Below are 16,174 nucleotides of genomic sequence, written 5' to 3'. Positions count from 1 at the left end.
TGAATATGTTTACATTAAAAAAAAAAATGATTGCCTCATCTTGAAGAAAAGAGAAAGAAAACGATCTATCAAGGGCAAAGCTAAAAAATACCAAACTTGCTGTGTGGTTTGCCACTCTCCTTTTCGTTTTCGGAACCTTATGTTCGAGCCCTCGTTATAGACAAGTATGAAGCCTGTATAAATGGGAAACTACCATAACTCTCTTATAAAAATGGGTATCTTAGGAACCCATGCCATTGATGAGGAACAAGTGTGCTCCGTCAAGAAAAGAACATGGTAACACCAGAGCTTGGACCCACCAGGAATCGATCATGAGTTTACCAAATTGTTCGATTACATGGATGGTCAAGATCTGCTTGTGAATCTTTTCAGGTTTCCTAATCCTAATTTGCCTCATTGCCAATTGCCATCCCCACATGAACATAAAGGCAACTTGGTTGGACTCGTCAAACCCAATCATTTAAAATGCTTGAAACTCACATTGCTTTGGGCAGAGGGAACTACTCTCTTTTTCTGAGTCTTGGATCTTTGAGCCCACTTCTCAGTACCTGACGGTGTTCAAATTGTCTGGCTTACATGCCATGTCTATGTGGCTGTCTCTCTTTGAAAAAGTAAAGCAGATGATTTCATCGGGTCCTTGGAAGCAGAAGACTAGAAACATACTTTATTGTTTATTCCATCTTTTTTCATGTCCCCCACCCCAACTCTCCCCCTGCTATATAAGAGCCTGGCATTCCTCTTCTGTTGCATTCATTCGCCAGCTCATCGTTCCATTTATATCCTGTCCTTGTTTGTTTCTTTCCCTTTTTATCTCATCGTCTCTAGATCATTATCCTATCATCATTTCCAATCAGAATTCTTCATGGAGGTACCATTTCTTTTCCCTTTCTTGATTTGCTTCATGCAGTTTTTTATTATGAACGTTTCTTTATATCTTAGAAATTTAGAATTAAGACAGTTCCTTTTCTCAAATGCCACCAAAATCTTGGTCCTTTCATGCTCACTAGTCACCCGAAATAAGTTCTCTCATGCCAATGAAGATCCATGTCCTAGAAATGGTTCGAAGGCCAACTAAAACTGGTTCAATTTTTCATCAACCAAGGCAAATCCCACTAAATTAAGATTTTGTCTTTCGACCACAATCTTTTACTTAGTCGACAACGTTAGCTAAAAACATCGACTTTTTTATTTTATTTTTGCTGGCAAAACATAGACTGCTGGTATACAGTGTTGTGAAAGTGTCTGAGAGTATTTTCAATCTGTTTTTTTATTAAATAAATAATTTTTTAAATTTTTTTATATTTTTTTAATATATTATTATAAAAAATAAAAAATATATTATTTTAATATTTTCAATAAACGACCTTTAAACAAGAACATCTACTAAATTCTCGATAACCATTTTAATCTTGAAGGGAGTGCTTTATCCTAGTTTGGAGAAACCTCTAAGATACATACGGGAAAAGAGAAATTCTTAGCTACCATTGGGGGAAGTGCCCTTTATTAAAGGAAAAGTAGTGTACATTAAGTGTCCTTGATACACCATCACTCTCCCAGAAAAATTTCAAGGAACAATGCCAGCTGTCGTTTTCATGTATGTTCCTTTACCTTATCATTTTATATTAATTGAGGCATGTAATGTCATTTTGCAGACTGTCGAATTGAAGGTGGAGATGGTTGGCATGCATGAGAAAAGACTGAGGAAATGCCTGTCAAAATTGAAAGGTACTGAGTTTGTTCTAGATCTCTCTTTGATCTAATATTTTTATGTGATTAATTGTATACAGTTTCGATACTACCTTGCTTAAGTTATTCATTTTACCTTCAGGAATAGAGAAAGTGGAGGTGGATGTTAGTAGTCAGAAAGTGATGGTCACTGGATATGTACACAGGAACAAAATACTTAAAGCCATAAGAAGAGGTGGTCTTAAAGCGGATTTCTGGTCTACCCAAGATGAGCTTCTCAGTGTTTATGCAAGTGCGAGTTATGGAAGCTTGAGATTCAACAACTTCAACTTCAACTTCTTCTAAGACTATTTTACTTCTTTTCCTTCTTCTTCTTTTTTTTTAACATATACCAAGATTGTGACTTGTGCCTTCATATTTTATTGTTCCTCTCCCTTTCCCCTTCCCCTTCCCCTTTTCTTTTTGAAAGGAACTGTTACATGTTGAATGATGATACATAGAGTGAAATAGAAGAGTCCTGAATTTTGCAGAGCCATACTCTTTCTTTTCCTTTATCTTTTCTTCTTTTTATTGTCCAAGTGTCTTCTTTGTTAATGTTAACTCAATGCAATGGAAATGAAAATTTGGTGCCCAGGAGAAGAAAAGAAAGTGTCGATTTCGTGATGTCCAGTTGGGATTAAGTGTGAAAATGAATCTTTTTTTGCAACCCCCTTGTCTCTGTCCCATTCAAATTCTGTATAGAAACTCAGCCGCATGATGTCCAATTGAGAATTAGACAAAGAAATATTCTCACAATTTCTTTTGGATTAAGAATAAGGATATTTTGAGACTAGTTTACGCGTCACCTAATACTATGTCCCTTTTCAGATAATCTCATAGGCGTACCTCGACAGAAGTCGTGCATTTAGATAATTTAATAAATATTGTCGGATGTTAACCCTAAAATTTGAATTAAAAAAACTAAAGAAATGAGTATACTTCCTTAATTACTAGGATGACCATTTAAAGTTGATATGTAGTTTTTCCTAAACTGATTGAGTCCACAGTTGACCCTTAGCAGTTGATGCACCGTTGTGTCCCTGTGTAAGAAGTAGACAGCACGTTCGTGGTCACTGGTGGATTGAGCTTCGTGGGATCCGCCTTGTGTCTGAAGCTGGTCCGTCGAGGAGCGAGCCTTTGATTTGGGGCCTACTTCTCCATGGTCTGATGACCTCAATTGCCATGGAGTTCACTCCATTCAGCGTTCCATCACCCTTTATTTATTCCAGCCAATCATTCATGAATTCCTGCCTTTTTTAGTATTTTGGCAACCCCCCTGCTTTTGATTATGAGCAAATCAGAATTAAATTGAAAAGATCTAGTAAACATTAATCAATTTAGTGAATAATAGTAAACGATTCAATTTTAAGGTCCCAAGTAGTGAATTCAGTCACTTAGCAAGAATTTTAAGAGCATTTCCATCAATACATTCTTTTTTTATGGATTTCTATCAATAATTATTTGATCTAGACTTTAAACCAAGCATTCACTGAATTCATTCTTAACTGCTAGGACAAGTCGCTTGGATTTTTGTATGTCTTGCAACCTGCTAAGCTACCAAGATTGTGATGATATACGGGATCTTAATCGAAAACAAGATGTTGATAAAGCCTTACGTGGGGCCGATTGTGTTTTCCACCTTGCTTCTTATGGCATGTTGGGGAAAGAACTGCTCCGGTTTATGTGGGCACAAATAATGTTGTATTTGGTGGAAAGGAGATTGTGAATGGCAACGAGAGCTTACCGTACTTGCCTATTGATGACCATGTTGATCCATACCGGCATAGCAAATCAATCGCATAAAACAATTGCTTCTGAAGCAGAACGCTCGTCCTTCAAGTGAGTAAATGTTTCTCAAGATTCCTCATGTCCCATAGTCCCTGTGATTCTATTGTTATGCATATCTCTATTTTTCTGGGATGAAGAGAACTGCTCGGAAAAGTGGAGTAAAGCTGATTAGTCTTTCTTCGTTGGTAGCATCTGACAATGTTGAGCTAGAAAAGGGGGATGATTTAGAACTTGAAAGGCATTCAGCCGTAACTATCTAGTTTTCATAATAGGAAAATAGTTTTATGGGCTGTACAGGAAGAACAATGGAAAACATCCCTGTACATATGTGATTCGCCCTGCTGCTATCTATGGACTGGGCGAAGAAAGGCGCTTTCCAAGGATCATATCCTTTGCCAAGTTAGGTCTTCTGCCTTCCAAAGTTGGTAATGTAAATGTGAAAACAGACTGGTTTTATGTGGATAACCTTGCTTGTACTGATATTGGCAGGCATGGGACTTTTGGATGACGTTCCTAATAATGGAGGGCATCCAGTAGCCGCTGGCCAGCCATATTTTAATCCTGAATGAAAAGCTGACAACATGAGATGAATTGGCTTCAATAGATAGAATGATGTTTTCGGTGGAAATGGATTAAGGAACTAACCTGCTACCTTTTCAGGGCCTCCGATCAACAGTTTTGAATTCCTTCAGTACTGCTTAGAAGGCTGGGTTATGATGTACCGAAGGATAGTTTTTCTGTTCCTCATGCTCTTACGCTGGAATGATTTTCTGGGCTATCTATATAGTCTTATACCTGTGGTTGAACCAACGGTGGCTTCCTCTGCCATTGATACTTCCTGCTGAAGTGTACAAGGTAGTTTCAAAATATCGTATTTTCTGCTCAACATTCTTGCTGGTTGCATGCCTGGAAATCAAGTCAAAGAGGCTGCAAGTTATGCACAATTATACTACAGAAAAAAAGGTTTCTTTTCTTTCTTTGCTGTTCTATGAAAATGATGGATTTGATTGATATGCCTGTTTCTGATATTGTAATCACTGTATTGCTGAGTGTACTTCAAGCAGGTTGGAGTGACCCACTACTCGTTCCTGAAAGCCATGGCTGCCACTATCTCATACTGGCAGGAGAGGAAAAGGAAGACATTGTATCGACATACCATATATGCATGGCTCTATGTTGTGATTGGAATGATTCCATTTTTCGGTACTGCTACTTGCCAGAGATAGGACCGGTGCCACTTTTAGGAGACACAGGGCAGTGTTCGTTTTTTCTATGGCAGCCCATATGGGTGAGGCTTTATATGCATGGTAAATGACAAGAAGGCTGCATCCTGCAAACGCAAGAGCATGGTTTTGGCAAACATTTGCCATCGGGTTCTTTTCATTGCCTTTTCTGTTGAAGTTTGTTTCATTTTAAAACGACCTTGTTTTCCCTTTTGTGGGAAAATGTAGAGGCAAGCTCTAAGATGTGAGGCCTAGGCCTATTAGTTCGATTTGGTGCTTCAATCGATCAGATAAAACTCGACTAACTCCACAAATAAGCTCATGTGCAGGCCAAATTAAACTGATTCCACTTTCATTGTTGGGTAAGCTTGAACTTCTCCAACAATGCCTGGGAAGTAGGAATTAAAATTCCCACTAATGAACCTCCTTTATACTCTTTTTATTTATTTATTCAGTAAGCTTGTTGAGCTATTTGATATTTCTATTTGATATTTGAGGATATACAGTTATTTGATATTTGAGTATATGCAGTTATAAGGCTCAACCTACATTTTTTTATAGAATATTAATTATTATGATTGAACTTCGCAGTTATAAGGCTCAACCTACATTTTTTTTTTTTTATAGAATATTATTTATTATGATTGAACTTAATCTAGATTTCATGTCTCATGATTTTAATTTTAGCAACCCACAAACCCAAAATGCATCTTATAAAATTAAATATGATTAAATATATATTAAATACGATTAAATATATACCTTAACTCTGAACACTTTTTTTGCAATTTTTTTTCAATGTAAAATGTTACAATTTCTTTACCTTAAAAATAAACTATCCTTGACTTTAATATCATACGTAAAATCTAACCCACTTCCACTTTGCAAAATATCTAACCCACTTCCACTTTGCAACAACCTAACTTTCATACTTTACAATTTTGTTTCTAATAACCAGCAAGCCTCAAAACATATCTTACAAAGTTAAATACCAACTGCCTTAATATACCGAATCTACCAAATCTGAACATTCTTCTTTCAATGTAAAATGTTACAGCAATCCCAAGAGAAAAAAATTATAGGGAGAAAATTCATGGACATGAAGAATGAAGAACATATGTCGACACCATCTTAAATTAAAACTAGCAACTGCAAGGTCTTGTTCGTCAGGTAAACAAGGATTGATATCCATTCAATATGGGCAACGATAACTGCAGCAAGAAGAAGCCTACTACTACCACCATAAGTCAACACAAGTCAAGCTAATCATCTCAATCTAACGCCTTCTAAACGACTTCACAACCTCACAACATCTCACAACCTAATTGACCCTATCCACCAAGCAAAACCAAGTTACATTCTGTAGTCTTATTTTGACTAACACATGACTTAAATTACAAACGAGACTCCAGACCTCATTAGAGTCCACGCCTTCTACACAAATTAGAAACCTGAAGCTGAAAGGATTTATTCCCATGGCATGTTTGACATGCCTTGTGGGTTACTGTTATTGCAGGCTCCAGTACTCTGGTTCAGTGGACTCCCAGGACCACCCGATGATTCACTGAGAGTCCCACGTGATGGTGGGCTGCTCACCCCAGTCGATCCACCTTTTGGAGGAAGCCTTGATGTTGCAGATGATGGTTCAGTGTGGATTGCTGTCCTTGATTCCTTGCGACCATCAGCAACGAAACTACCCACAACTACCTGCAATGAAAATGATGGCTCAGTATCATTTGCTGTTAGACACACTGATGCTGGGTAAAAATTGTCAGAAAAGCAGTATTCAAGTATCAACAAGCTCAAGTGCTCATTGTTAAAGAGTAATAAAAATTACTCTCCAAGCTTCACCTAACAACTTAAAATTAGTTGAAAATTGGTTGAAAAGATTATTTGACATGGTATCAAAAACATGTAAAGTAATGGTGGGTATGTAAAAGTTAGCTTAAGTTTTTGGATTAAAATTATTTTTTGACACGGCGAGTGTGTGCAAACACATAGAGACAGTGCCTCACAAGCATCCCTGATAAAACTATCACAAAATGACTGCTAGTGAACGCTAACATGTAACAAGATACAAAGATATGACTACATGGGAAATTCTGATGAAAATATCAAGGAATACGCTGCAATCGAATGTAACTTTTACAAGATCAGATATTCTAGGAGGTAAAGATAAACTGCTTAAAACTACAGTGAAATTGTCTTCACAATTTTCAGCCTTGCATAAATAATTGATAAAATATTCCACTTATAGTTAACAAATGATATTAATTTGCTTTAATTTGGAATGGTTCCATGGTTAATATGCTTTCCAAATTGGAAATTGCATTCCATCATTTGGAATGAACATCTAAAGAAGAACGTAGGGCAGAGGGATTCATTGTAAATCCGATCTCAACTATTATGGTGTCCCACAAAATTTTGCAGAATTAGAAGGAAAACCCAAAGGTAACACATAAAATGAACTCGTAGGAAGTGCAAGTGTGTAGAGACATACTTGGACGACGAGCACATCATTTCCTTAGTTCCTCCAAAAATGCCATTATAAAACTATAATGATAAGAGAATAGCAAATTGACCTGTACTGGGGCTGCAGCCACTAGAAGACCAGCTACACTTCCACCTAGCACCCGTCCATCTGGGCCAGATAAACACACGCTTAAACCTCCAAATCTGCTCCTTTGACCCCCATTTTCTGATGGCAGGTATGAACCAGAAAGTGCCAGAATTTCAAATCTTCCCTGCATTGAGAAAGAGCAAAAATTTTGAAAAGAGACAATGAGTGAAGAATTTGGTTAGAGGTGGATTAGAATGTTGAACAAAACTCACTTTTGATCTTGCTCTAAGAAAAACAAAACAGCTAAAACTTTCTTTTTATTATTTTCTTATGCTTTCTTATAAATATTTCTAAATGTTTAAGGTGACTATATATAGCATTACGAGTCCCTATTCAGACTTAATTTTTTATCCTTAACTAACTAAGATGAAAACTAATCAACTAGCTAACTCCTAACAATGATAAAACTCTAATAGATAATGATCTAGCATTGCAGAATTCTAACAATCTTAGAATTCTTACAAACTTCAAATTCTAAGTCCTAGTTGATGTTGAATTCTAACACTCCCTCTCAATATCATATGTCCCTTGTTTTTACTACATTAAGATGATGCTGAAAAGATTCAAATTTACAAGTGCTTAAGCCTTCTATAAATAAGCCTACAACTTGTTTATCTATCTTGATCAATCTCATCTCAATTTCTTGTTGCAATAATTTTTCTCTAACTAAATGATAATGTATTTCCACATGTTTTGTCCTTAAATGAATCACTGGATTTTCTGTCAAATGAACTACTAATTGATAATCACAATATAACATTACTTAATACTCTACTTGTTGGTGCAAATCATTCATCAACTGTATCAACCAAGTACTTTATTGAGTTGCCATAAGTACTACTTGATATTGTGCTTCTGTTATTGATAAGGATACTATTGGTTGTCCCTTACTACACCAATCTTAAATAAATAACCAGTTGTAGATTGTCGAGTGTCACGATCTCCTATATAATCAGCATCACAATAACCAAGTTGCAATTTGTACGTTTTCTTGTATGAAATGCGATAGCCAATTGTACTCTTCACATGTCTCAACATTCTTCGAACTACTTCCACATTAGACTTCTTTTGATTTTGCATGCAACGACTCATTACACCACCTTCATACAAAATATTCAATCTAGTCAAGGTTAAGTAGATCAAACTACCTCTCAATTGCTGATACATTGATGCATATGCTAAGTCTTTTCCTTCGTTGGGTTCCATTAGTGTTAAACTGGCTTGCAACCAAGCATTCCTAACCTTTTTAATAGATTTCTTGAATATTTCTGTTGGCAAACAAATATTCTTATGTACGATCAACCTCCAACCCAAGAAAATGCTTGAGTTCTCCAAGTTCATTCATCTGAAATGAACTAACAAATTCTCTTTTGTTTGGAGAATTTCTTATTCGTCATCACTGATTATGATCAAATCATCCACATAAACTAATACAATAGCTACCTTTCCTTCAATGAATTTCACAAACAAGATGGAATATGGAGGTGTTACTGAGTATCCTCTTTGAAAAAAGAATTCAACAATCTTACCATACCAAGCTCTTGATACTTGTTTTATTTCGTATAATGCCTTTCTCGATGTACATATGCTCAGGATGATCTTTACTCTAAAAACCTAATGGTTGATTCATGTAAATTTCTCGATCCAACTCCCCATGAAGAAATGCATTCCGCACATCCATCTGCCATAGTCTTCAGTTCTTGTTTGTCGCAAATGCAAGTAAAACTCGTACAATTGTGAGTTTTGCTACTAGCTATATGTTTCATCATAGTCCAAACCAAATTACTGTGAGAACTTGCAAGCCACCAAACAAGCTTTATACCTTTTAATCAATCCATTTGCTCAATGCTTAATCTTGTAAACTCATTTACAAGATATAGGTTTCACATCTTTTAGTTTAGGCACAACATCTTAGGTTTGATTTTGTTCTAGCAAAATGACCTTTTCTTTCATCACTTTAATCCATTCAAAGCTATCCGATGATTCTTCAAATGTTTCAGGTTCCTTTTCACTTTCTTCTTCAATTATGGCTGCATTGGCATATTTAAAGTTTGGCTTATGAACTCTCGTTGATCTTCTGAGATGCGTTTGTGGAGGTGATTCTTCTATTGTACAAGGTTCATCTAATTGTTATTGATAGACACCATTATGCCAAGGATTATGATAAATTCCTTGCTTTTCAATAACATCATCATATACTCCTTTTAAGTTTTTTTGAACTTGATTGAACCTGTATAGCTTATTCATCATTCTGTTGTTGTAGCCTTTCTTCAAACTCTTTGGAATCCAGAATCATCCTTTTATCTAAAGACCACCAAGATGATGCTTCATCTCATCAAACACCACATCTCGTGCTATATAGAACCTTCTTGTTGTAGGATCATAACATTTCCACCTTTTCCTTTGGCTATCATATCCCACAAATATACATCTAACATCTTTCTTGTATTGTGAGTGCACAAGAAGTGAATCTTTCTCCCTACTTCTCCTTCAAGTGTAATCATGAGTTTTGGTGGCTTCCTTTGTGTTTAGTCAAATGTTGTAGCTTTTGCTTATCACTTGTCATGTGATTAGAATACCCAGAGTCAACAATCCAATCACTTTCATAATTAATTCAATCTTTGATTGTAGTTATCAATGTTAATTCTTCCTTTTCTATGGCAAATAATGCCGAACCATTTCATTCATTTTCAACCTGCTTTTCCAAACTTAAAATAGCAACATTGTTTTTTGTTGACTTCTTAAACCAACAATCTTTCTTCATGTGACCATTTTTTCCACAGTTATAGCATTTACCTTCAAATCTTTTGCTATTGCTATAATTCTTTGAAGCTCCACCTTGATGAAAGCTTTCCTTCCTTTCGATAATTATTTTCCTTATCATTATCTTTATTGGATTCACTATCGATGTGCCAATTGTGGTTTCTATCTTTGCGAGTATTCCACTGTTTACTCCTATTGTAATTGATGTAGAGTGCTTTCCCTTCACCCTTCAACAAGACTCCTGCAATTTGCTTTGCTATATTTTCTTGATCTGTAAATTTTCAAAATCAACTAATTATGGTTCAATATGCGATCCTTGTACTACAACAACAAAACTCCAATATTTGGGTTTTAAATCATGGATGATTATTCTTCTCATCCTTGTTTCACCAATAGCTGCTTCAAGTTCTAATTTGAAAATCTCATGACACGTTGATTTCACCTTATTAAAGCATTGAGGAATCGTCATGTCTCATTGTGTCATCGACAACAACTCATTCTCGTGAAGTTGCGATCTAGCATTATTCTTCTTTGAGAAAAGACAAGCAAGGGTGTCTCATGCTTCTTTTGGCGTTGTAGCATCTCGAATGTGCTCCGACACATCCTCTTCAATCGTGGTTTTCAAGGCAAACACTGCCCTACCGACTTTAATCTTTTACTTGCACAGACCTCCATTTGGTTGTGTTTTCATTGTTGTTGACTACTTCCCACATATCTTGGCCTTGCATGTAAGACATCATGCATGTTGACCATGTACTGTAATTCTGATTGTTAAGCTTCTTAATCCCTCCAACAATTTGAAGATCTCCTGTCTCTGTTACTGCCTATGCTACTGTTGTCTTGGCTGGTGTGTGCTGCTGACTTGTTGCTTATATGGTATGCTACTACAAGGAAACTATTGTTGTTGTCTATGCCTTTGTACTTGTTGTGGTTTCGGTGCTGCAAGATTCACTGCTACCACTACATGTCTGTGTTCTCACTGCTACTTTCATGTTTGTCAACTGCTGAAGTCTGCTGTCTTAATTTGCTTGCTACGTTGCTTGCTACTGCTGGATCATCTGCTACAAGCTACTGCCCAAGAATGAGAAAGCTGTAGCCTGGAACCTGATCTGCTTGTCATAGACTACTGTTGCTGGCATTAATGTCTGCCAGGTTTGCTACAAGCTGCTGGACAACAAGCATAGCTGCTGGATTGTTTCATTGTTACGGGAGGCCACTGCTACCTCGGGTTTATTCTCCAAGCTTTTGTAAAATAAATCTTGCTTCTGTCACTGTTTCAAGAGAGATGCCAACGACATTGCTGCTTCGCTTGTGCCTTTTCTTCTTCCCAACCTATTGGTCCTCCTTTTCAATCTATAGGCTCTGATACCAATTGTTGAGCAAAACTCACGTTGGTTTTGCTCTAAGAAAAACACGGTAGCTAACACTCCCCCTTTATTATTTTCTAACGCTTTCTTATATATATTTTTGAATGTTTAAGGTGGCTATATATAGCATTACGAGTCCTACTTAGACTATGACTTTTATCCTTATCTAACTAAGATGAAAACTAAGCAACTATCTAACTCCTAACAATGATAAAACTCTAATAGATAATGATCTAGTATTGCAGAATTCTAACAATCTTACAATTCTTACAAGCTCTAAATTCTAAGTCATAGCTGATGTTGAATTCTAACAATCAGCAATGAAAATTGTCTCCAGTAATCAATTGAAACAGCTGTACATGGAAACAGATTGACCTGCAATGCCATGGTAATGAAAAGCAAAATTTCCATAAAAGAACTCACATTGTAAGAAAATTTCATTCATTCTCTGTACATGTTTAAAGATTGCAGCCATCTATCCTGGACCTATCTGTTCTCTAATACAAATGGTAATTTCAAGAGAAAACAAGGAGCAGCATAAAGTGAGCCCTTGTGATCGTGAATCATCTACTTTCATGAATATGAATCATCAAGTTGCATGAATAAGTTGGGCAGGAATTCGAAACTAAGAAACTGATTCTTACAGCTCACAGCCCAGATATCTTTCTATGCCTCCCAACAGAGAATCAAATCAAATTATCACTTTGAACAAGAACATTAAAGTCCCTATCCATTCACAGATTACAGTATCATTGAGTTTTAGCTTCAACTTTCTAAGAACTTTTTTTTTAAAAAAAAAACTATTATTATTAATTCTCGGGCAATTTCTATTGGTGGGAAACTTAAACTGAAGTTTTGCAACGTTACCCACCTCATAAGTTACAGTCCCTCCAGATGTGGCCTGTTGGCGAAGAGTTACGTTAGATATGGCACCATTTGCTGACAAGATACAAACAGCCCTTGGACCATGCTGAGAAAATGACATAACTTTCGTAGAGATATCCTTGAAAGGAATAAATAAAAGTCAATCAGCAATTATTAAGATAAACTACAGACTGATAAGCACAAGTTTAACAACAAAAGAACAACAAAACAATTAGTTGGAAAGAAAACCAAACTGTTTCTATGAGGAAATAAAAGCTATGAAAACCTGACTTTATATATCCATGATAACACAGCATAACACATGATTCTGTGAACTCTTTCTTAGAAACATGATGAAAAAAGGAACTTCTAACTGAAATACATAACTATTATTATATTCAAATTTATAAGCATGACAGCATTTCCTCTTTCTATCTTTGGGATTAGGATCAGGGAAAGGTTGGTTGTCCTACTACAATACCATGCTACATCGACAGAGTTTCTTAGGTTTTATAGAATGACACACCGCTGTATCTAGCATATAATTCTAATCAACAATAGTAACTCAAGAACACAAGAAAATCAATGTAAAGGAACCACTTTTGGACATAAATACACACACACACACACACACGTAAATTAAAAGATTAGCAAACAATCCATGCTTCAAACAATACAGTTAATTTAATCTGACACTAATGGCACGAATGGAAGAAACATGAAAAGACAAGTAGTTACAGTTGTAAAGTAAAGATTGTAATGATATAGTATGCCTTGCTATCAATGCGGCCTACATAATCTAAGCTAATAATAACTCAGAATTAAGTTAAGGTAATGCCTATAAATTTTTTTATTTTTATAAAAAAAGATTATGGGGTCATGATGAGTAGCAATCAACAACTAAAGTTTACCAGACAGAAGCAGAAAGAAAAAATGAAAAAAAAATGTTAAAATATAAGGACAATATATAGACCTCTCCAGCTTTCACGGTGATAACATGTGGAGTGAATCCAAACCCAGCTGATCCTGCAAAAAGAAAAATTTATGCGAGCAAATAATTACAGCACAGTATTTATATGAAAATGAAAATATCTTAAATTCGAGACAAATACACAGAGAGAGGGAAGAAGGGGCAAAAAAAAACTATGCTGGCAGCATTCTGCAATGGCATTAACAAAAAGAATTATTCTTACTCTGATAGATATAGCATGAAGATATAGTTAAGAAAAAAAAATCATGAGGAAAAAACTTGAGGGAATTTTATTGTTTTTATTTCAATAAAAAAAAAATCCACCACCAATAAATTGTGTAGGGGAATAAAATTAAAAGAAATAATTGGATTTTTCCAATATAAAAAATAATAAATAAGGGGTAGACAAGTAATATTGTGAAGCCAATACGAATCAACCACGTGTCAAATATGAAATGGATCTCAAGACCAGCACAACCCACATCACCTTCCCTTTTGTATTATTAAGTTTTAATTAACCTCCAATATCCCTTAATCAATCCTTAATATCATCCTCTTACTTTTACTTGTTGCATCTCAGCTGTAAAAAAAAAACAACAAAAACAAAAACAATAATAATAATAATAATAATCACCGAAGCAAGACCAGACCAGCATGATCGATTTGATTTTAATAAAAACTACACACACGCACTATGTTATAATTATATTATAAGATTTATTAAAAAAAGATAAATATAGCAGTCAGTAGTCATTACCCAGAGCATCAAGTCGCTGTTTTTTGCTGGAACCAGGAGGTCTCCCTCTGGCTTTCTTCACCCCAGTTGGCGACACTGATCCTCCTTGATTGACAGGGGGGGAAGCAACACCAGCAGCACCAACGAAACCAATATCAGATCCGGGAGGTGGGGGGGGAGGAGGAGAAGAGAAACCACCTCCAGTGGCTGTACCTGTTGGCTGGGTTGCAGCAACAGACTGAGGTGCAGATGCGAGAGCTAATGCCATAGTGCCATCTGGCCCATACTTCCTTGGTCTCCCTCTCTTTCTTTTCATTGAATCTCCTCCACTCCCTCCTCCCATATTCACATTAATCCCGTGAGGAGATACCACCGCACCACCAGCTGGTCCTTCCCCTCCTCCAGGCGGGTAGGTAGGTGACGCCGCGGAAGTGGTAGTGACGGTGGCTATCGGTTTGTAAACAGCAGTACCGTCAGCACCGAAGTCTAAACGCATGTTTCGTATGAACGGCTGTGACTGTACCGCTGTTTTTTGTTGGAGTCCTGTCACGCCAAAAGGCTCCCTGCTTGGCATCACTCCTGTCTCCGATCCCGGCATCTTTCTTTCTCGTCTAAATTTTCAGACAACCTCTGTCCAAAAAAAAAACATCATTTCAGATCAGTAAAAAAACCTCAAAATTCACGCTTTAAAATTCAAAATACTTAGTGACCTCAACTGAACTGTGTAAGACAGAAAGAAGGAAGTTGCTTTCCCTCTCTTTTTTAATGGTGGCGAGAGATCTTTAATTTGTCTTGAATTTTAGAAGGAAAAAAATAATAATAACTAAATTGGAAACAGAAGAATCCCAGTAAATCTAGGGGACAGAAAATCTAGACAAGAATCCAGTAAACCAGTAAAATAAAATAAAAATTATATAATATAATATAAAAATAACTGCTAAAACTGAAGTGGGGATCCTTGTTTTTATGCCCACAGATTTTTATTTTTTCCGTGTAGATGGACAGAAAAATTGGATTGCAAGAAATCAGAAAAGGCAACAAATCAAGATAAAGAAATTCATCATAAATTTCTTTTATTTCCAAAATTAAAAAGGAAAAAAAGAAAAAAGAAAACAAAAACAATAAACAAACATAAACTTACCGGTAAATAAGGAGAAAGTAAAAGAGGAAGAAATTTCACAAGGGGTGGAGGAAATGAAGACCTGCAAAGGGTATTTCTCAATCTAAATATCAAGTTAATAATTTAATTCAAACACTTTTTTGTTTTTGTTTTTACAAATAATCTTATTTTATTTTTAGAATTTTTCCTTTTTCATCCCTTCTCGCCCCTTCCCACTAACGGTGAGAAAGAGAGGGGGAGGCCTTCATTATTATTAAAAAACAAAAAAAAAAAGACAGATAAAAAGTAGGCCTGAATTTGGTTTCTTACAAAAAAGATATTTATTATGTTTATTCCATTTACGGCGGCGTTTACCCTCCCTCTTTTTTCAAAACCATCTCTTCCTCTCTCGAGTATCAAATTCCTGTACTCATATCGTTTCAAGAGCACGTGTCGATCAGGCTATAAAAATTTCAAGAAATATTTACATGTATGTTAATTCCTGGCGATTAGTTTTTTATTCTACTCGAGGACAGTATTAGGGATTTATGACCCTTTTTTTCCCTTGATTTTTTAAGTTATCTTCAAGTCATTATGTCTGAAATTTAATGAGTGGTTTGTAAATTGGTTATTATACTTTTTTTTGCTTTTATAATCTTTACCAAAATTTTATTTTTTATGTTTGGTTAATGTCATTTTAAATATAACTTTTAAAAAAATTGATAATTTTATTTCTTGTGCTAAAATAAATGAATACATAAAAAATATAAATATATAAAATAAATTTATTCCTATAATAATCTTAGAATGAATTTTATACTTTTTAAAAAAAAATACATGTTTTTTTTATTATTTTAGGCTTAATAATCTTAGAATGAATTTTATACTTTTTTTAAAAAATACACGTTTTTTTATTATTTTAGGCTTTTATATTCAAAAATAGTAACCAGACCCAATACATTTTAAGAAAAATTAGTACCTCCATTCCTTGGATAGTTAAACAATTTTATGATCTACAA

At 35.5% G+C, this 16,174-nt stretch overlaps 2 protein-coding genes across 6 annotated transcripts; one reads left to right on the top strand and one right to left on the bottom strand.

The window, feature by feature from the left end:
* Nucleotides 1-534: 534 nt before the first annotated feature.
* On the top strand, nt 535-2,221 carry LOC105137199 (uncharacterized). The gene is made up of 3 exons (XM_011042864.1): nt 535-868; nt 1,653-1,725; nt 1,829-2,221. The coding sequence occupies exons 1-3, from the start codon at nt 689-691 to the stop codon at nt 2,029-2,031; spliced, it is 456 nt and encodes a 151-aa protein (XP_011041166.1). The 5' UTR covers nt 535-688; the 3' UTR covers nt 2,032-2,221.
* A 3,615-nt stretch (nt 2,222-5,836) lies between these two features.
* Nucleotides 5,837-15,409, bottom strand: LOC105137197 (putative lysozyme-like protein). Of its 5 annotated transcripts, none has more exons than XM_011042859.1 (6): nt 15,198-15,409; nt 14,078-14,686; nt 13,324-13,376; nt 12,358-12,489; nt 7,319-7,480; nt 5,837-6,443 (listed from the first exon to the last, which is right to left on the bottom strand). In XM_011042859.1, exons 2-6 carry the CDS (start codon nt 14,652-14,654, stop codon nt 6,204-6,206), a joined length of 1,164 nt encoding a protein of 387 aa, XP_011041161.1. In that variant the 5' UTR covers nt 14,655-14,686; nt 15,198-15,409; the 3' UTR covers nt 5,837-6,203. The 5 variants fall into 5 exon arrangements, with proteins under 5 accessions (XP_011041161.1, XP_011041164.1, XP_011041163.1 ...); XM_011042862.1 differs by lacking the exon at nt 15,198-15,409 and adding an exon at nt 14,759-14,958; XM_011042861.1 differs by lacking the exon at nt 15,198-15,409 and adding an exon at nt 14,767-14,958.
* Nucleotides 15,410-16,174: the final 765 nt, after the last annotated feature.

This window comes from Populus euphratica, unplaced genomic scaffold (assembly GCF_000495115.2).
Source record: "Populus euphratica unplaced genomic scaffold, PopEup_1.0 scaffold65.1, whole genome shotgun sequence".
Classification (NCBI taxonomy): domain Eukaryota; kingdom Viridiplantae; phylum Streptophyta; class Magnoliopsida; order Malpighiales; family Salicaceae; genus Populus; species Populus euphratica.
The sequence above is the reverse complement of the archived record's forward strand: the minus strand, read 5'-3'. Positions and strand labels throughout refer to the sequence as shown.